This window comes from Saccoglossus kowalevskii, chromosome 10 (genome assembly GCF_978046115.1).
Source record: "Saccoglossus kowalevskii chromosome 10, keSacKowa6.1, whole genome shotgun sequence".
NCBI classification, from domain to species: Eukaryota; Metazoa; Hemichordata; class Enteropneusta; family Harrimaniidae; genus Saccoglossus; species Saccoglossus kowalevskii.
The window spans coordinates 7,439,483-7,461,738 of NC_140650.1; the positions used below are offsets into that span (position 1 = coordinate 7,439,483).

Consider the following 22,256-nt stretch of genomic DNA (forward strand, 5'->3'; position numbering starts at 1 on the left):
GTATACAGGAGAGTTACTGGGTAATGAGGGTGGTTTCCAGGAGAGTTACTGGGTAAAGAGGGTGGTTTCCAGGAGAGTTACTGGGTAAAGAGGGTGGTATACAGGAGTTACTGGGTAAAGAGGGTGGTATACAGGAGAGTTACTGGGTAAAGAGGGTGGTATACAGGAGAGTTACTGGGTAAAGAGAATGGTATACAGGGAGTTACTGGGTAATGAGGGTGGTATACAGGAGAGTTACTGGGTAAAGAGGCTGGTATACAGGAGAGTTACTGGGTTAAAGAGAATGGTATACAGGGAGTTACTGGGTAATGAGGGTGGAATACAAGAGAGTTACTGGGTAAAGAGGGTGGTATACAGGAGAGTTACTGGGTAAAGAGGGTGGTATACAGGAGAGTTACTGGGTAAAGAGGGTGGTATACAGGAGAGTTACTGGGTTAAAGAGAATGGTATACAGGGAGTTACTGGGTAATGAGGGTGGAATACAGGAGAGTTACTGGGTAATGAGGGTGGAATACAGGAGAGTTACTGGGTAAAGAGAATGTATACAGGGAGTTACTGGGTAAAGAGAATGGTATACAGGGAGTTACTGGGTAATGAGGGTGGTATATGTGAAAGTTGCGATACGAGGACAATATACACAGAAATGATCAATCGAATGACTGACGTATGGTTCCATAACAGATGAGTCCAACCCATGTTTCTTCAGCCAGTTTCTCGCAGTGTAAGAAATGCCATTGAGGGCTGAATAACAAACGAAAATGGCTTACAATACTGTACTCACAGTACTGAAAAAAGAAATCAAGTCTACTGACCTATGTGATGATAGGTTGTATTTTGTATCAAAAATTCACCAGCAGTTTTGTCTATTTAATGCTTTTTACTATTGTTTCCTATGGTAAAGATATGCACAGAACTCAAATTATTAGTATCCTATTTTGGACTTCATAAACAAATAATTGCTGTAGTCTTTCCTAATGTCTGAATAAATGTTTTGTTTACATCTGCTTTTTTTCTGAGTAAAATCAGTCATCACAGTTGCTCCCAAAAAAGATGCACGAGAGGCCAACAATTGTTTTTTTATGAGATTTTAATTGCACCAAAACTACTACTACTTATGCAACATTTTTTTTCAAACAGATTACTTAATCATTTTCTAACAGCAAATACAGTACTATATTTTCATAATTGGTGTAACACGCACACTAACATTTCCAACTAAACAAAGTTTACAGTGTCACTATATATAAGTACATTCCAATGAAAAAATGTTTCATCATCACACAATATATTTGCTGCAAGAATTTTCATGAATGAAATCAGTACAGAAAATACTAAAAAATATCTAAATCAAATGATATACAAAAAAAGCCAGTAACCAAAACACAATTGTATGTTTTAAAAAAGAGCAGAATAATAATTACTCTGTGTAGATTAAATATTGAGAAAAAGCCAAGTGTAAATAAATTGTAAACAGAATAAAATTTACAATTATTTGAGTCTAACGTATGTATTCAAAAATGAAGTTGCTCTACACTGTCTTCCAATTAAACTTTTCATCTTTCAATTGAAACTATAAAATGTAAACTACCTAACACTTCAGGAGCTTTCGATAAATTGCTTGCAATATCTTGCAAGAACCAAAATGTAGCCAGTTAGATGATTACTTTGTTGATCTATCTGCCACCTTTTCTTCCACCACCTCTTCTGAATTTACCACGGTTTCTCGGACCTCTTCCTGGTTGTGTACCTTTAGGCATAGCTTTAGGCTTATTCTTTACTGCATCCTATCAAAGATAGCAATCATTTTAGTTAATTACAACATTGAAGTCCATGGTTACAACACCATTTTTTGGGGGGTTGACATTTTTTATTTCTTTTTAACAGGTTTTGAACTGCATTTGCTCTCTCAGAAGCACTTTTCCAATAGAAGTGTACATATCCAAAAAAATGCATTTAACATATGTACACCTCACTTACATAAGCAGAGTTAATGTATTTAAAATATTGAATTGACTGAATTAAATCCTTCAATACTTTTACAGTAACATCCCTTTCCTCAGCACCATGGCAAGTTATATTTCATGGCATTGGCTAGTACAAATATTCAAATACCATTTGTGTTAAGTATTACACACCTCAGCACCACGGTAATGTCTCGTTGTCTGGCAGTGTTCATTGTATGCTTCTGTTGGGTCCAATACATACTTCTCACACAGAATACAATAGAAACATGGCACGATGAATTCTTGACCTGAAAAGAGTTATAATATTAGTGTCACATGAACACATCAAAAATAATAGTAGTAAAACTGACAAAACACACTCCTGCCGTCACAACACAAATTGTGTATTACTTTGTCACCTAGAGAATATTAAAAACTCTTAAAAACAATCTTTATTTATAGACTACAGACCAAAATAAAGCTTTACCCTTTTCCTGCCAGCACACTATTCTTTTACAGTGACTTGACAAGATAAGAGTTAAACCTTCTCATGTCACGCACTTGCATACAGAAGTGATTCGTAGCTAGTGGACATGCTACCACCCAAACAAATGATAAAGCAAACACCATTGCAATGACCACCCTGTAATACTGCTCTAAAAAGCACTAAAACAAATCACTATCCCATTACAATGCAGACTAAATTACCTGTAGCTTTTTCTCGATCAAATTTTGATTTTAATTCTGAGAATTCTGCATCTGAAAAGAATTTTTGGCGCTTGTCAGCAGAAACGGCCTCATCTTTGTTTTCAGCATCACTTTCCTTCTTGACATTATCCTCTATTAATTCAGCAGATTCTTGAGTTGTGATGTCATCTTTTTCATCTGTATCTGATTTGTCCACAGATGCTTTGCTGTCTTCCAGTGCCTTCTCATCACCATTCTTTGTGGCAACTGCAGCATCTTTTGTCTCTACTTTCTCGGAAACCTTTTCTGATGTAGCACTGTTCATGAAGTCAACTAGTTTCAGTGGTTGGAAACTGATTACAAGTGCTTCCAAGTAGTATCTATTGTAATTATGGTAGAATTGAAGGTTGTGGTCTTGAAACGCAGTCTGAAAAAAACAAAAGTCAACATGAGTATATAGGTGTATACAGTAGAATATTTCAAGATTTTGGTAATATAATTTAAAATCATTGTCAATAACAGTTCAATTTCCTATTTGGCTAAATTTGTCCATGGCCAGCATGTCCATGAGTGGTGCACATCACTCACAGAGGGTTAAATTACAAGTCCTCGTTTTCAAACAGGGACTAATACAAAAGACTTTCAGAAAAGTTTATAAAAAATGTAATTTTACTGTGTTTTGCCACCGAGATGCCGTGCTTGAACTTAAAAATAGAAGGTATAGCATGTTAAAATATTACATCACCACAATATAAATACATACCTTTTCACACAATTCACATCTCTCTGCCAATGGCTTAAGATCTGTTGCAAACAGCAAATTTTCATACTTCTACAACAACAAAAAGCAATAGTCACTATTAAATATAGTAGCAACCATGACTACGTTACATGAACTTGTATGAATTTTCTACAATTGACAATCAAATCCATGAGGATATTAAACTGATGAACCAGTTCAGTTCATATTCTCTAACCTGGGTAAATTAACGTTAAAATGTTTATTTTTGGTAATCTGGTGTGGATATTATTTGTAAGATCTCAAAACAAGCATTTTGCTATTTTCTTCAAGTCAACCTATGACAATAAGGCAGTGAGAAGGGTTTGATGTCTGTTGCCTCATTTAGAACAGTAATTTAGCATGCATGATTCAAAAGCCCAAGTATAAAGGTACATGTTCGCCCAGTCATTGTATACATAATTACCATGTGACAGCAAAAATGGTGAACCTTGTAAAAATGACTAAATCAGTGCTTGCGAGAACACACTGCCAAATTCCCGCTTTAAATTTGCGTGATGCACTGAAATGTGTCCCCGATAAGCTAAAGACCCATTTCTCAGATTTCATCGCATGTCTAGGGACATTATTTTTGTGCTACTTTCTGTTATTCTGCAGTTACTGTAAAATGTCTATTTGAAGCCGCGACACTACTATGAAAATGGTACAAAGCAACAAAGGTGATGCAGCTTCTATTAGAGTATCTACACATGAGAAATGGAGATTTTTTTATTCTAATTTGTTTAAAAAGAATTTGTGTCTCTTCAATTAGGGATGCATCTTCTAATACAGATTTTGCGCTAGCACTTTCTTAATTTGCTTTGGTATTGTTTTATAACCATACAACTATGAATACCTTCCTGGCTACTGTACTGAGTAATCATAGTTAAAGAGACTAAAAATTGGTATATTCTTAAAAACATTTGCCATTACTTAGCCTGTGCTAACCGCTGTTTCCGCCCAAGAGTGAGTGCAATTGGGTCTATCCAATATACAAACATACAAGGACAGCTTAAATCTGAGTCCGTACTTGGTGGAGCTCGAACACAACTATTGACCATCACAAATCAACTAAAGATGGTGAATAAACTGACCTGTATTATAGACAACACTTCCTGTCCATTCTTCTGCTTAACAGCTTTGCCAATGTCAACAATAGCTTGCACAACACGTACAAAGCTTACATGTTTGCAACTCAGTACATGCTTGCTATGCTGTCTGGCATCCGGCTATAGAACAAATGTTAGAGAAAAACAATCATTCAGGATAAAAGCTCCACTCTAGTATTCTAGATTTTGAGACAATCAAAGCAGTCACACATTGCCAAATCTGTGTTTTTGACATGTTAGTGGCACCAAGAAAATCAGGATATTTGAGATTCCTCATCTTAAATGACATCTGAATACCTCAAAACAAAACTTTGGCATGTTTATAACTATGATACAACCACACCCATATCAGCACCTCACACAACCACACCCATATCAGCACCTCACACCCATATCAGCACCTCACACAACCACACCATTATCAGCACCTCACACTCATATCAGCACGTCATACAACCACACCCATATCAGCACCTCATACAACCACACCCATATCAGCACCTCACACAACCACACCATTATCAGCACCTCACACCCATATCAGCACGTCATACAACCACACCCATATCAGCACCTCACACAACCACACCATTATCAGCACCTCACACCCATATCAGCACGTCATACAACCACACCCATATCAGCACGTCATACAACCACACCAATATCAGCACCTCACACAACCACACCATTATTAGCACCTCACACCCATATCAGCACGTCATACAACCACACCCATATCAGCACCTCGCACAACCACACCATTATCAGCACCTCACACCAATATCAGCACATCATACAACCACACCCATATCAGCACCTCATACCATTATCAGCACCTCACACAACCACACCCATATCAGCACCTCACACCATTATCAGCACATCACACAACCACACCATTATCAGCACCTCACACAACCACACCCATATCAGCACCTCACACAACCACACCCATATCAGCACCTCACACCATTATCAGCACCTCACACCATTATCAGCACCTCACACCATTATCAGCACCTCACACAACCACACCAATATCAGCACCTCACACAACCACACCATTATCAGCACCTCACACCCATATCAGCACGTCATACAACCACACCCATATCAGCACGTCATACAACCACACCCATATCAGCACGTCATACAACCACACCCATATCAGCACCTCGCACAACCACACCATTATCAGCACCTCACACCAATATCAGCACATCATACAACCACACCATATCAGCACCTCACACCATTATCAGCACCTCACACAACCACACCCATATCAGCACCTCACACCATTATCAGCACCTCACACAACCACACCATTATCAGCACCTCACACCCATATCAGCACGTCATACAACCACACCATTATCAGCACCTCACACAACCACACCCATATCAGCACCTCACACCATTATCAGCACCTCACACCATTATCAGCACCTCACACAACCACACCAATATCAGCACCTCACACAACCACACCCATATCAGCACCTCACACAACCACACCCATATCAGCACCTCACACAACCACACCATTATCAGCACCTCACACCCATATCAGCACGTCATACAACCACACCCATATCAGCACGTCATACAACCACACCCATATCAGCACCTTGCACAACCACACCATTATCAGCACCTCACACCAATATCAGCACATCATACAACCACACCATATCAGCACCTCACACCATTATCAGCACCTCACACAACCACACCCATATCAGCACCTCACACCATTATCAGCACCTCACACAACCACACCATTATCAGCACCTCACACCCATATCAGCACGTCATACAACCACACCATTATCAGCACCTCACACAACCACACCCATATCGGCACCTCACACCATTATCAGCACCTCACACCATTATCAGCACCTCACACAACCACACCAATATCAGCACCTCACACAACCACACCCATATCAGCACCTCACACAACCACACCCATATCAGCACCTCACACAACCACACCATTATCAGCACCTCACACCCATATCAGCACGTCACACAACCACACCCATATCAGCACCTCACACAACCACACCATTATCAGCACCTCACACCCATACCAGCACGTCATACAACCACACTCATATCAGCACCTCACACAACCACACCCATTATCAGCACCTCACACCCATAACAGCACATCATACAACCACACCCATATCAGCACGTCACACAACCACACCCATATCAGCACGTCACACAACCACACCCATATCAGCACCTCACACAACCACGCCCATATCAGCACCTCATACAACCACACCCATATCAGCACCTCACACAACCACACCATTATCAGCACATCATACAACCACACCCATATCAGCACCTCATATAACCACATCAGCACATCATACAACCACATCAGCACATCGCACACCATACAACATCAGCACATCATACAACCACACCCATATCAGCACGTCATACAACCACACCAATATCAGCACATCATACAACCACACCAATATCAGCACATCATACAACCACACCCATATCAGCACATCATACAACCACATCGCACATCATACAACCACATCAGCACATCGCACATCATACAACAACATCAGCACATCGCACATCATACAACCACATCAGCACATCATACAACCACATCATACAACCATATACAACTACACGCATTGGATTAATATCTGTGATAATACACAATTACCTTGACATTTTTATTTTTGAGTGTACAAAATGGACATGGTGGTTTACCAACAGACTTCAGCGATTTCTCAAGCGAGTCCTACAAAATAAATAACATGTAACATATTCACAGCTGATTCTTAACACAAGATGCAGGAATATAAATTATTTCAAATAAAAGCTGAAAGAGTTGCATTTATTGTGTGATAGATCATTAAAATAAGTGTCACCAGAACTCAGAAATCTTGATAGAAAGATTCATCTACAACTAAAGAGCAAAGTCAAAGATTGAATTTTATTGTAAAAGCAGTCATCAAGACATTCCAAAAGTTTATCAGGCATGAAAGCAAAGAAACATGAGATTAGTTACTTACAATTTCCTTGAATGCCTCAGTACATTTATTAGGATCAACGATCAATGTGAATAAATTCAACCACTTGGTAAGTTTTTCAAAAGACTCAATATTGTTCATATGATGATCTAACTTGCAATGTGCATCTTGCTGTAAGTAAATAGACAATGACATGATATGATACGATACAGTTTCTGTCTGTAGTTCATATAGAAGTACATGTCCCATGATAAACAAGCCATGTCAGATTTGTCTTAAGCATATTTATTAAAACAAAATAACCACTAGTTGGTAAGTTTTAATTTGATCTAAAAACTAAATAACAAGCACCAACTTAGGTACCAATGTATAATGTTGTATAGACCAAGCTGGAACAAAATTTGTCAATTTGTCTGTTTCAGAACAGTTCACTATTCTGAAACAGACAAATTTTGACAAATGTTTGATTTTAATTATATCATTGACATGGCTTTTAGATAGAAAAATGCCAAATCATTAACATTTTCGGACTTCATCCAATTAAAAAGGGTTTGGCCATGTTTTAACCTTCCAGTTAAGGTATAGATGCAGGTTTGTGGGCACCCAGAATGACTTTTTTTGCGGTTTTTCTTACTCAGTCTTGGCCAAGATAGTGTTAACATTTGGAATCTGCTTGCCTGGACATCCATTTGTTAATACACAATTTACGAATATAGTGTGGAAGTTTCACATAAAATAAACAAAAATTGTGAGATCTAGTATTTGACAGTATGGAGATTCTGTCATCAAAATTTCATGTTTCTTTTTTACTATTTATGCACAGCCTTATAAATCTATATAAGTGTTCAAAAGATATGTTTGTGCCCATTTCCTATATTTTAATTTACTCAGGAACCTGCATCTATATTTTGAGTAATGCGTAAACAACCCAACAGATATTGGTGTGAAAATGTTTTTAGGCACTTGTCAAGTTTCTAAACAGAATAAGCCTAAAGTAAATTCTCATCATGGAATGATTTGAACTTACCTCTTTCTTTGTAATTTTTCTTGCACATATTAAGCAAAGGTCAGCATCTGGGGTGTCCGTACTCTTGAACGTTTTAGCAAGCTTATCAGCAACTGTTATCCGCTGGAAACCAATTTAAATTTAATGAATTTTCAACAGTTGACACCAACTAATCTCATTTTTGGCCAGATCTAACAAGATATTCATGAAAATTCAGACAAGAATGTCATGGCTCAAATAAAATGTTTTAAATAAAAAATGCACACCACATAGAAGTGGTCCTGTCATGCAGTTTTACTCAAGAATATTTTACTTGTTTTTGAGGTGATGTAACAAGTTTCAAAAATGAATGACTAAATAATCAAATTAGAATAGTTAGTTTTAACACACAAAAAAAAACATTTTATAGTCAAAATAACTTTGTCAGGGTTCAGTCTAGCAATGAATGAAAACCAAATATAGCAACTCACCTTTTTGTATGCCATCAATTCTTCAACAGTTGTAATTTTATCAGATCTACCAAAGCCACAAGCGATGCTCATTTCAAACATGCTCTGCAGAGTAGAAGACATTGTAAGTTTAACATCTTTGAACTATACTGTCCATTTGTGACCTGTCAAAATCAGCCAGACAAGTCTACTGCAGTTCCTTCACTATATGTCAGCACTCACTTGCACATAAAGTGGGGCGACAAGTGACACATAATGTCAATTGCAATTGCTCTGAAATTGTCATTTTAAAATCACCCGAGTACTTTACAATATTAGCACACGATAGGCAGGTTTTTTAGTCGGGGAGCAACAGCCCATCCAAGACGATATTAGTATTATTTGAAAGTCATTTAGTTTGCAAAGTACTTACTGCAACATGAGCTTTATTAGCAGCAGACATTTTATCATTTTTTATTTCTTTGACTTTTCTTTGATGATTGCTTGTTTTCAGATGAATAGCCAGAGACTAGACAGCAAAGAAAATTTTTTAAAATTAATTTGTAGCGGAGTTCTCCACACAGCACAATATGGCGGCATAAAAAAAGAAGGAATGATGCTATGGTTCTCAAAGTATATGGTTGCAAGTGACCATCTTAAATCTGATCACAAAACTAATACACATACATATTTATCACAAGAGTCAAGACATGTCAAAGGTGATGGTTTCAGAAAAATATTCATGGTACAAAATGGCCACCAGTTGGCCATTTGAACGCGATGCATCAAGCCCCCATGATGTCCAATGCATACATTATGTTTGTATAAAATTTGTTCGTACATGGCCAAGATCCAGTTCCAGAATGGCAGAAAAGTTTGATTTTGATGATTTTTCAGCACAAAAATAGATTCCTATCATGAAACAAATGAACTTGCACATGTTGCCTAAAATATGTGATGTATTTGTAAAGTTTGAAAGTGATCAGACTGGGCATGTCAGAGATACAGATATACACACATGGAGGTCAAAACACTTCGTTTTGTTTTCCCCGACTGTGTACATTTTTTGAATCATAATACTACATAAGTGTACCTTTTCTTGGTGGCATTCTACGTCACATGTATCACAATAAGTTTTTGCCTTTTTCTCAGATGAGGATTGACTTTTCTTATTGAATTTATTTGACTTTGAGGGAGCAGACTTCTTGCTGGTCTCCATAATCGTCTCAATGCTAAGTGCATGTTTCTTTCCTTTCAGATGCTCTTGATATGACTGAAAAATGAATCATAAATCTATCTAGTAAAACTCAAATACTGTAGAACTGAACATTTTCCAGCAGTCATTTTTCCAGAAGAACCACAAGTATTAATTTTGCTCAGTTTAATTTTTGCGGACTGTTTTCAAGTATCCGCACAAATATATACAAGTTTATTTATTGATTTTTTTTGTTATTTATAATTTCAACCTTAAATAAAATTTTATAGTTTAGTGTGTAAATATATATAAAGTACAAATTTTAATGCATCTATGAAACAATTTGGCACAATCATTTCTAAAATGCACATAATGAAATACAAAAATTTGGTTTTATTACATAAGCAATACCTTTAACGAATGCTTTTCTGGAAAAAATTAAGCCAGGGAAATAAGATCATTTAAAGATAAAGACATAACTCTTCAAGTTAAAGATCAAATGCAACAAGTTAACATACAGTGACTTGAAAATTTCTAATTTAGCAATTTGAGTGTGAAGTCAACTTTGGTCACATTTAAATAAAATACAATCAACACAATTTTTGTTTTCATATTTTTTTCAGAAATTTCGATCACATGTCGTAAATTGTAAAAAATATTTCAAACAGACTCAGACAAATTGATTATCACTTGCCTTTTCAGTGTTGCAGTCCACTTTACATATAGAACAGTACGTTAGTTTAGCTCTCTTTGCTCCACCATATTGTGGTGATCCACTTCTCTTTCTGTCACTGTATGAATCCAAACCTCTGCCACCAGAAGATCGGCGCTACAAAATATGGCTTTTACTGTTATACAGATATTGAAAACCAGAGAATACCACTAAGGATGCACAAAAGCAGTACAATATCGACCCATGCGTAGCAGAGGTTGATGTAAACCTGTACAGCATCAATTCATACTTTGGAGTTTTCTTGTGATAGTATTATCATACAACCTTTTCCTGCTTAATTTAATGAGATTGTAGCCCCAAATGGCATTTGAAAGATGGATGAATGTTCTGTAACTGCCTTTCTTTAAACTCCCAATTCACTTGCCAGTGTGAATTGGAAGTGGGGCTATGCTAATGAATGTTGTTAATCACTTGCATAGCCTATGACGCATCCTGTTTCAGCGGTCCAACATCACATGACTTTGACAGTAGTAATTATTCAAGATTACTAGCGCGTCTCGTTCCTCGGTTCGTGTTTTTGACTTTTATCCGCCAAAATCTCAGCTTGTTGACTATTGTCACAAATACTACACATAGTCACTGCTGTGATATTCACAGTCACATGCATCCACTTTGGCACAACATAATCGATCTGTAAGTTTGAGAAAACGCGTTTTTACCGGAGCTTGGCTGGAGCTGTTTACTACAGCGTAAAAGCAATGAAATAATCCCTATTGTCTAGGAGCGCATTTATAGTATATCTGGGCCTTTAACTTACTGAAAAGTAGCATTATATAATAAATTACACTCACTTCTAATGATCGTTTCTGGGCATGATGCTTGTTTGCTGCATGCAAGGCACCATCTGCATGTGAAACCACGTCCTAGAGAAATAAAATATAGTTTTTATGTTGACAGAATGGTGCTAGTTGGCTTCAATACTATCTACATATGATCACTAAAAGGCTCCCTTATAGCAGATACATGAATTGAGTCCCAAGCAACGATAACGCGCTAAAAACGCAGAGGATCATGGGTAGACACTTGTTTGTAAACAATGACACTATAAGGCCATCTGACACATGCACAGGTGACTACTCCCCTGCTTTAGACACCTTTGCAAAGAAATTGGATTCACCTGAATACATTGGTACTGCACTACACACAATCAGCTACTTACATTCCACACTGAAAACGATGTTTGACAGACTAAACAACGCCATCTATTGCCATCAAGTCTTCTAATAGTATGACCATCAACAACATCCTATAATAAATAACGAAAAATAATTCATCTCTATTATGTGAGAAACACAAATTTACTAGTTTGCATGTTAAGTCAATGCATTTTCAGTGATGCAACACATAGCATCAACGACATTTTAATTGTATCTACACGAGATACAACTTTAAAATATTCCATTGTTTTTAACATTTTGCTAACATTTACAGCAGCGAGTCCTGATGGTAATATATTTAGTGTACATTTTTATCATAAATGACGCTTCTCAACATGTACTTTTTTTTGTACCTAATATATGATAATATATGTCCCAATAACATTGCCTTAACCTATACCAATCAACTACTACTACTCTAGCATATAAGACTACAGGCAAGTGTGAATCAAACTGCTCATTGACAAGCAATTTGACTATCACGGCCATTCACAGGACAATCTGTTATAATTTTTATAATCTAGACTGCTATATCCAGACAAGCTTGGTGTGTAAGCAAGTCAAAGCAAACAATGTCTACTAATAATCCGAATGCTTTAACAACTAATCGATTAATTAGTTCAAAGCACCAATTTTTGAAATCAACGAATAGGCTAAACAATGGTATATTTGGGGCAAATACTTGGCTATATCACAAGCCAGTTATCGTAAGTAATACAATTATGACACTTGGGGTCTGCGCTGCATTTGATAAATATAAACTGTTATTGTTATGGCGTGCAGACAATGATGTAGCATGCAGTAACTATTTTACTGTATAATGCACCTTATAGAGAAATGACAAATATATATAAACGTGATCCTACCGAGTAACGTCTGTTTCTCTGTTCCGGTTTGTAAGCCTGTTGTGACGTTCTAGAACTATTGCTAGAATACCAAGAGTGGTCTACAGCTCTAGTGGGTTCACGATTCATGGAATAACCGTAGTCATGGAATGAATCCATTCTACCCAGTGATGAAGGCATGGGTTCTGCAAACCTAGAAGCTTCAAGGTTATAACCAGATTGCAGGGAGTCTCTGGAGTCTCCCATCAAGGCGTACTGGTTATACCCAGACTGAGACCCGTTTTGACGGTCCATCATTCGAGAGGAACCGTCCAATAGTGACGGTATACCGGCAGATCTCCCACCAACATTGTGATCTTGCTGAGGTGTTGATGCAATTTGGGAAATCTTTCCATGCAGAAGCCTGACTTGAATTGCCTGGTTCGCATCCAAGTTTCCAAATCTTAATTTATCTTCCAAGGAATTCAGGAGTCTGTGAACCCCAGATTGATCAGATTGTTGAGGATTAGACATTAGTGGTGGAATGGACGAGGATCGGTCCGATAACGATGACAGTGTCTGCGGCTGTTGTGATTCATAGCTGGGATATTTGGATGGTAGATCCACTAATCTAGATTGTCTCTGCGGTTGTTGTAATTCAGGATTAGGATATTTAGAACCCTGATAAGACTGTTCTTGATAAACAGCCTCTTCACGAGCATAATCAGATGGATAAGATGATGCTGAAGGGTAAGTTTGGGAAGAGGGACGCCTTTCAGGAAGCAGGCTTGGTATAGCAGAGTCAGAATGTGGATAAGAATCTGACTGGTGGTGCTTCTCCTGCTTATCAATCTGGAAAGCAAACTCTTGTTGCAAGGTTTGCATCATTTGTTTGACTTGGGAATCAGATGTGTTCTGATTCTGACCAACATTTTGCATCATCATTTGCAACATCTGCTGCCCCAACTGCCTCTCACGTTCACCCTCTCTTTCAGAGGAATAATGCATTATTGTATTCTGTTAATGTCAATCTGAAAAAACAGAAATAATAGTGTTGTAATTAAAAATAACTTACTATTCTATAACAAGTACATATTCATAAGTGAATGATTCACATTAACTGTAAATGTTCAACTCAGGACTGCACATAGTGATGCAGTGCAGTCAAATTTGACGGCCATGGCTCACATGGTAGACAGTGCGTTACAGTACATGTTCTATATTTACAAGTACTTGATACTTTACAAGACAGTAACAGCATAACAAATAAATCAAGTTGCTACAGCTCTAACACTGTCAATTATCTTGAGACATCCATGTTTTATTTTGTTCTAGACAACAGGAAGCAATGACTAACATTTCTGAATCAGGAACATCAGCTTTACCATTACCATATGATGGTAGGGAATGAATGTCTTGTCTACTTATGATCAAACACGGTTTACCGATCGCTGGAATAAGTGTCCCATTTTCACATCAAATAGATTGTTTGATGGACAATAATTTTTCTTGGTGTTATGGTTGATAAGACAGGTTACTTATATGCGAGTGATAGCATACAAGGTTCACCACATGTCAACACATATTAGTTAAGCAATACCACCAAGTTGTGTTTTTTACTGTTTGCAAAAAATGAATTGGCTGTTACTGGGAGATTTTGTTCAAAATGATGTCTACATGCACTTCAGTAGCAATACACACGAGACGAGGAATGCTAGAGGATGGGGTTAATTTGCATAATACTATGTGCACTTTGGAACAATAGAATAAATTACAATAACTATAACTTGTATTGTTCTATGAATATATGGCATTTTTATTGGCCAAGCATGTAAAACCAGTACTTAAAAAGTGCAATTAGAGAGTGCAAACTGACAAATTTTGACTTCAATTCAATCACTTGAACAGAGAGGAAACTGACAACAGAAGATGGTATCATAGGATTTTAAAGGCACTTTGAAAGTAATACTGTAAAAAAAACCTTGTGGAAATCTGCAACAAGAAATCTGCTAAAATTAAACCTAGTTAATATTCAATAAATCTTCTACAGAACTGACATAGACACAGAGATCTCGTCAAAAAATTCTCTCAGGGTTTTGGCTAATTTGCATATTAATTCGCTTACTAATTAACAATGTATAGTTATATTTTTTTAGGCCACAGTGCATGGACACAAGCTTTATTATATACAGTGAAACACATTAGTTAATTAAAATGAAATATATTAGTAAATATTGTTAATTGTTTACAATTACATACAATTCATATTTGGAGTTTTGAAAAAGAAATTATAACTATGAAATCATTGTGAAAATTGAGAATTGTGTGAATTTGACCCCCCCCCCCCAATCTTTTGTTTTACTGCTCCCTTAATAGCTTTGCACATATGCTGGTAATTTGCATTCTACATGTCAACAGTAAAACAACATGGTTGCCGTTAGGAACTTTTCATCTCAGTCGGGTTTGCTTTTATTTTTCTGCTCAAAATGAAGGTTAATTGTGCTAGCTAAATATTTAAACTGTACCCCTGACTTGATCAATAAAAAATAGCTGATTAGGAAACTGTGTTTCTGGTGCCAGAGGTTCGAATTATCGATAAACTTCCATAGTTGTGTCTAATCTTCCAACGATGGAGGTCATGTCACAAATGTAGTCATTTCTCCAGCACTATCAGGCACTCTTGAGTATCACTTACTTCAAAGCTAATTCAAGAATGATAAGATTCAGTGATAGTGAATTACTTCTCAATTTTATCATTACTTTTAAGCAGTCTTGGTTGGCCGAACTTGTGTTTTTCCGATAATGTGTTCTAGTGCATTGTTATGTTCATTTGCTTTTTACGTTTGAACACAACGAAAACCAAGCTTCACACTTTCTTTCAGTCTGCTAACAAGTGCCAGTTGTTTTTTTGTTATGTTCATTAATGGAAACCGGAAATAGTAAATGTGCACAACAGATCGACAATAACTTTTATTAGATCAGTCGGGATGGAATTTCTTCAGCGTTGCAGACAAGCTCTCAGAGTAGTGGTGTAAATTAGAGTAGCTGCCCCCTGTGCTAAAACGCTTTGGGGAGAACACTGCAATTATTGAAGTGGGACCCTGTTTTTCAGGCAAGCCGGGGTCCAATCTCTAATAAAGTTATCCAGGGTCAAATTTCAATTTCTTAAAATTTTGTAAGTGGGACTCGTTCTCCCCAGGATGTAAACAGCTTGGTGGTCCCGCCACAGTGCTTCGATTTGCCATCACACCGTTCTGACACCCCCACGGTGATTAACAAGTCCGCCACAGTGCTTTTTTCATTGGGGATCTCGTTTCGCTGGTCGACCCGACCGGCACTCAACGGAAACGCTTTCGACCAGGACTATTGTCATATTGTTATTATACGTACCAACCGACAAGCATCCTGCCAGCCGCGGATAATAATTTGTTAACAATAGACATATTCGAGCGATGTGGTAGCGGCTTTAAACAATACAAGTAAATTTTGTAAAATTAGCACCTCTTTGTTTGTAAGTAAATATTTTCTGACGATAGACGCAGATTGAAAGCTAAAATTCTTTCAAAATCAATTCCATCCCGATGTAACATGGGCAAAGCGGAGTTCACGATTAGTTTACGCTACTCAAGAAAAAAACAACCTGTTTATTGTGTGATTGGGTAAAATATATTTGAACTGTTATCATCGTGAATCATATGAAAACTCTTCTTTCAAGACTTCTTTTACCTTTTAAAAATTGCTAATCACCTCTTTCAAAAACCATCATGCAGTTTTCATCTGAAATCCATACCAACACATCATGCTACGACATCGCTTTACTTCCGCAATGTAATTTTTATGATCACGATCATTCGAAAAACTTCGGGTTCTACCGGCATTACCATGTGGCATTCGGATTGGTTAATGGCATTTTTGACCCACCGGGTCAAAGGACACATGCGGTCAACTAACGCTTCACAGCTATCATGGCGGGGCGGGTCTGTGTTTTTCACCAAAGAGATCAAGATAATTTCTCCTGATAAAACTAGTACAAATTTTACGTTTTTTTCATATGAAAAAAGAAGTATTTAATTTTTGCATGGCATCATGACCGAGTAAGAGGAATTATTGGTATAACCGGTGTATAACATCGCGAAGTAAGTTACGTCACGTCGTAACTTTGATGATCGTTTGGAAGTGTTATTTGTCCGTTCATTTACTGTAAATGTAAACGTTGTAGAAGCTGATGGTCGGAATAATAACCAGCAATCCGCCAAATAATTACGTGGTCGATTTTTTTAAGGAGAATTTTGTAGTAAATAAGATCATGAAAGTTGTGAACATAATCCTGGCTGAAAACGTTTCAGATGAGTTTCAATCAACCTTATACAATTTATTAGTTTCTTTTTATCTGCAGCATTTGCATTTCGAGAATGTTTCATTTTTAAATTCAAACTCTTCTAAGTTGTGAAACGTAATTTTTTGACTCCAAAAAAAAAATATTCGCACTGTGACGGAGCTCATTAATATTACAAAAGTGCCAAAAATAAAAGTGTTTATAACACTGTGTGAAGCAAATAAATATCTGCCACTTTGTTTTTGAAAATATATGTTGTTTATTGTGTGGATGTAAATGTGCTTTGGTCAATTTCTATTATTATGTAAATGATATGCAAATTAGGTCGCCACAGTGGTTTAAATTCCTGGGGAAAACACTGCAATGCATGGTCGCTATTAGTGCCAATCGAATACAAAACTATCGTGACTGCGTAGGGCTGGGTGTAGCATTGTCAATTAGTTCCCCCGATCAACACAGCGCAATACGTAGGGCTACGTGCACACTACTGTTCCCCAAAGCCGGGTAGACAGAAGGGCCAGAACTAACAAAATAATAAATGATTATGTGTTTTTAGCATTGGAAAAAAGCGTGATACAGAATCCAAACACTTAAGTACATAACATAGATCACAATCTAGTGAATAGTTGATTCGCTGTACACTCGCATGTTTACCAATTAATGAAACAAAAAGTCGCTAGCTAGCTTTCGACACGCGGCATTTAAATTATAAACCGAAAATCAAGAAAACATGTCGATATTTAAAACAAAATCAAGGTTGAAACAAATCTGGTCATGTGACCCAAAAAATATGAGCATTAAAACATTATGAATTCACGTAGGATGGCCGATTCGTCTAAATATTTTTAAGGTTTGCACATACTCGTGCTCATCATGGACAAAATGACGCGGACCGCCATGTTGTTTTGTTTAAGACAGCAATTTTACAATTATTGACTGTTCCACGCAACCGTTGATATTCAGCTTCACCAAATACACGGTATTCGTTAGTAGAAAAAACATTACCTGTAACTTTTCTGACAATTTCCACCACAGCCGGTTTAAACAAAATCGCAATTTCACACACACCACGAGAAACCCTTGGTCGGCGGTAAAATACAAGATCGCGCGAGAATACAACGTGGCAACGCGAGATTATGCAAATAATTCTGGACCAAGGACCGACCGACCGTACATCACGCCCTCAATCTTCGATCTGTTGTTTGACCCAAACACATTTGAACGTGAACATAACGAAATCTTATGACAATTGAATGTCAAGATAATGTCTAAATAATGACACAATTGTAACATAATGAAACAATGACAAACTAATATTGTAGCAATTACACAATAATAAAAATAATTAGGAAATAAAGTTAAATTAATAAAACGATAGCGATGCGATGCTGTAATAACAACATATATAAATGAAATAAATCCAAAATAAAGTTTAAATTAAGACAAAATAACTGAATAATGACCAAATAATTACCCAACAAGTTTTCAAATAAAGACCAAACAACTGAACAGTGTTCAAATAATGACACCAAGCTACTGTAATGTTGGCGGTATTCTCACCTCATAGACACTTGGTGGCGCTATTTACAAAGTTGATAGACGTAGAAGGCATCCCGATAAATACTGTCTTAATAACAATATACACACTTAAGTTCGAATACGATGTTCATAACGTAATCAATGACCCCCCGCCAGTGTTGAAAGCCTATAGCCATAGACTAGGTATACTTCTAATCCTACTATATCACTCCTGGACCACTGTGATGTCTATTTGCATCTGTACTTGAATTTGTATATTTGTTTGTTTGTTTGGAAATATATCACTGATTACGCGGCAAACATTATGGAAAGATGGTGTGCAGTAACTATATTCAGTTCTTGAATATTTTGGGAAATTTAATTCAAAACAAAATAAATCATTCCAGAGTAACATTTTTGTCCTGGATGTTATCGCGGAGATTCAACAAAAAAACACACACACACACACAAAACACACACACAAAACAAAAACACGTTTAAATATACTTTTGAATAAACACTCCCTGTTCTAAGATAATAAACGTAATTCACACTATCACTTACATATTGTGATTTGGTGATTGTGAAGAATAAAATCTACGCATTTATCAATTTTATGTGGGATAACCAGTCAATATTACTCTCAATAATGATATACCACCACTTTTATTTGATTTGCCCAATGTATGAAGGATTCAGAAATACATTCATTCTTGAAATTTTCGCCTACACTTGGGTGAAATTGTTTTGTTATTACTTACCAAGAATCAAATGATAGTAGTTTTGAGTAATTGAGTAAATATATTGTCTATAGTGAACGAATGCGCCAAACATTATTTGAGTAAATTGATATATTTGTTTTCATCGGGGATTCAGCATGTACATACCTTTAACTGTATTCATTTATTCTGTTTATTATAAGCTATGTACATTGAGGCGCAAGACCTATAGTACGGGAATAAAGTCATACATTACCAGTTAGTAGACCCATTGTCACTCCAGGTAAGACTTTTGTTAGCAATATCATGGAAGGTACTAGGATTAGGTCCTTCTATCTTCCATGGCACTACCCTCTCCGACCACAGTTCAAGTTAAAAATCTGGTCTGGTGATACTAAAACATGGAAGATACACGCTAAAACTGACACTTGGTGGCGCTATTACTCCTAATTAGGTATTTGATGTTATAGCTAGTACTTCAAGACCATCAGCCTGTATTATATGACAAATAAAAAAGTTAGTTGTATTGAGCGTATCTCTGGCTCAGTATTTTCGCAAGTTGTTGTACTGGGTGTATCTCTGGCTCAATGGATAACCAACTTAGTTATTCTGATCTCTCGTGAGTGCTGCAAATTATTGAACAATCAACAGTTTTCCAATTGATGATTCTTTGTGAAGAAAAAACAATATTCTGTTTCGAACGTAAACAGGTGCACACCGTGGGGGAGTGTTTATCAGTACGCGATCGTCGAATAAACTTATATACGAAATTCTAACATACAATGTCAGCTAGATTATCTAAAATGCGCTGTCTGCTAGATTCCCTGTAAACTAGACATCAACATTGGAATGCATGTATTTACAGGCATGAACAACATTTAGAGGGGTCAATGTTCACCTGTTGATGGGAATTGCAATTTTAGCAGTATATATGTATTTTGATTTATGTGTATAATTTTACGACTAGAATCAATACATATTTTAGAATAAACTACGAGGTAATTGGTCTTTTCAGTTAAAGTACAGAGCCAACTATTATTTTGACTAATTTTTTTTTAAATATGTTTACACGTTTGATATCCATCATAATTTCACAAACATTTAATCAAATTAAATATAAAATGGCCTAAAATTATGTTTTGATCACGTGACTAGTGAGGAATGAATCAGTTTGTGAATAAATACTGGGTCATAGGAATGATAAGTGCAATTATTCCTATGTCAGTCAATAAGTTGTATACTTCGATCACTGTGTTTTTTACATTTTTGTTACTATATGTGCGACATCTTGCCATATACGTATGATAGAATTTGAATTCAAACATTCCCCTACATCCGAGAAGTGAAATAACATATATCTATATGATTTGAGGTGTACATACATACGTTCGACAAATCACCAAAATATCACTCATATAAATATGAAATTATCAATATGGCGAACACACTTTACTTGTAAAATCAAGCATGAAATCTGAAAAAAAAGTTATTGATTTCATAGTAACGATGGAAACCACAATTTACAGCTTGGTTAGTTGTTTATTTTAGGATTATTTCAACAAGCATGCTTCTTAAACGTTGAATAGTTTTTGTGACGTTCACATAAATTCACACTATATGTGTCATTTTATTTATTATATATTTACAATGTTTCTCATTATACTTCTAATACGAGTCTGTCATTGATTTTAAACTCCTAGTTGTTACTGACATAGAAATTAAAGTAAGCAAATAACAGCGAATAAACGGCATGGCTTAATTTGATTTGACGTGGTATTTACCATGCCGTTTGTTCGCTGCCATTGATTTAATGTTTATGCGTATACACACGAGTGTTTGTTTACCGGTCTTGACGACCTCTATACATATACACAAGTCTTGAAGTTCATGCGTTCGTCATATTTATAACCAGGGCACAATATTTTGGAAAAGGTTGTCATTTAAAATTAATTACTGTTGTTTAGTGGATCCACAGAGAAGATTTATGCAAATTAATTACTGTTATTTGGTGGATCCACAGAGCCAATTTATGCTAATTAATTACTGTTATTTGGTGGATCCACAGAGCCAATTTATGCAAATTAATTACTGTTATTTGGTCAGTGGATCCACAGAGCCGATTTATGCAAATTAATTACTGTTATTTGGTGGATCCACAGAGCCGATTTATGCAAATTAATTACTGTTATTTGGTAGATCCACAGAGCCGATTTGTGCAAATTAATTACTGTTATTTGGTGGATCCACAGAGCCAATTTATGCAAATTAATTACTGTTATTTGGTGGATCCACAGAGCCAATTTATGCAAATTAATTACTGTTATTTGGTGGATCCACAGAGCCGATTTATGCAAATTAATTACTGTTATTTGGTAGATCCACAGAGCCGATTTATGCAAATTAATTACTGTTATTTGGTGGATCCACAGAGCCAATTTATGCAAATTAATTACTGTTATTTGGTCAGTGGATCCACAGAGCCGATTTATGCAAATTAATTACTGTTATTTGGTGGATCCACAGAGCCAATTCATGCAAATTAATTACTGTTATTTGGTGGATCCACAGAGCCGATTTATGCAAATTAATTACTGTTATTTGGTAGATCCACAGAGCCGATTTATGCAAATTAATTACTGTTATTTGGTGGATCCACAGAGCCAATTTATGCAAATTAATTACTGTTATTTGGTGGATCCACAGAGCCAATTTATGCAAATTAATTACTGTTATTTGGTGGATCCACAGAGCCGATTTATGCAAATTAATTACTGTTATTTGGTGGATCCACAGAGCC

General features: G+C 36.5%; 1 protein-coding gene across 1 annotated transcript; it reads right to left on the bottom strand.

Annotated features, from left to right (window-relative positions):
• Window positions 1-1,069: 1,069 nt before the first annotated feature.
• On the bottom strand, window positions 1,070-18,331 carry LOC100368652 (uncharacterized). The gene is made up of 16 exons (XM_085504202.1): window positions 18,228-18,331; window positions 12,929-13,917; window positions 12,065-12,151; window positions 11,697-11,768; window positions 10,867-11,001; window positions 10,071-10,250; window positions 9,411-9,506; window positions 9,020-9,103; window positions 8,571-8,672; window positions 7,586-7,714; window positions 7,234-7,311; window positions 4,503-4,637; window positions 3,394-3,462; window positions 2,652-3,057; window positions 2,136-2,251; window positions 1,070-1,784 (listed from the first exon to the last, which is right to left on the bottom strand). The coding sequence occupies exons 2-16, from the start codon at window positions 13,892-13,894 to the stop codon at window positions 1,674-1,676; spliced, it is 2,766 nt and encodes a 921-aa protein (XP_085360328.1). The 5' UTR covers window positions 13,895-13,917; window positions 18,228-18,331; the 3' UTR covers window positions 1,070-1,673.
• Between the last annotated feature and the right edge of the window lie 3,925 nt (window positions 18,332-22,256).

Bases quoted from the DNA above. Each gene is read 5' to 3' on its own strand.
- LOC100368652 (XM_085504202.1), bottom strand. From the start codon at position 13,894: ATGCATTATTCCTCTGAAAGAGAGGGTGAACGTGAGAGGCAGTTGGGG. The intron at 12,152-12,928 runs GTAGGATCACGT...TATTTATTATAG, and splicing joins AGAGAAACAGACGTTACTCG to GATGTTGTTGATGGTCATAC. The intron at 8,673-9,019 runs GTGAGTTGCTAT...ATTGGTTTCCAG, and splicing joins AATTGATGGCATACAAAAAG to CGGATAACAGTTGCTGATAA.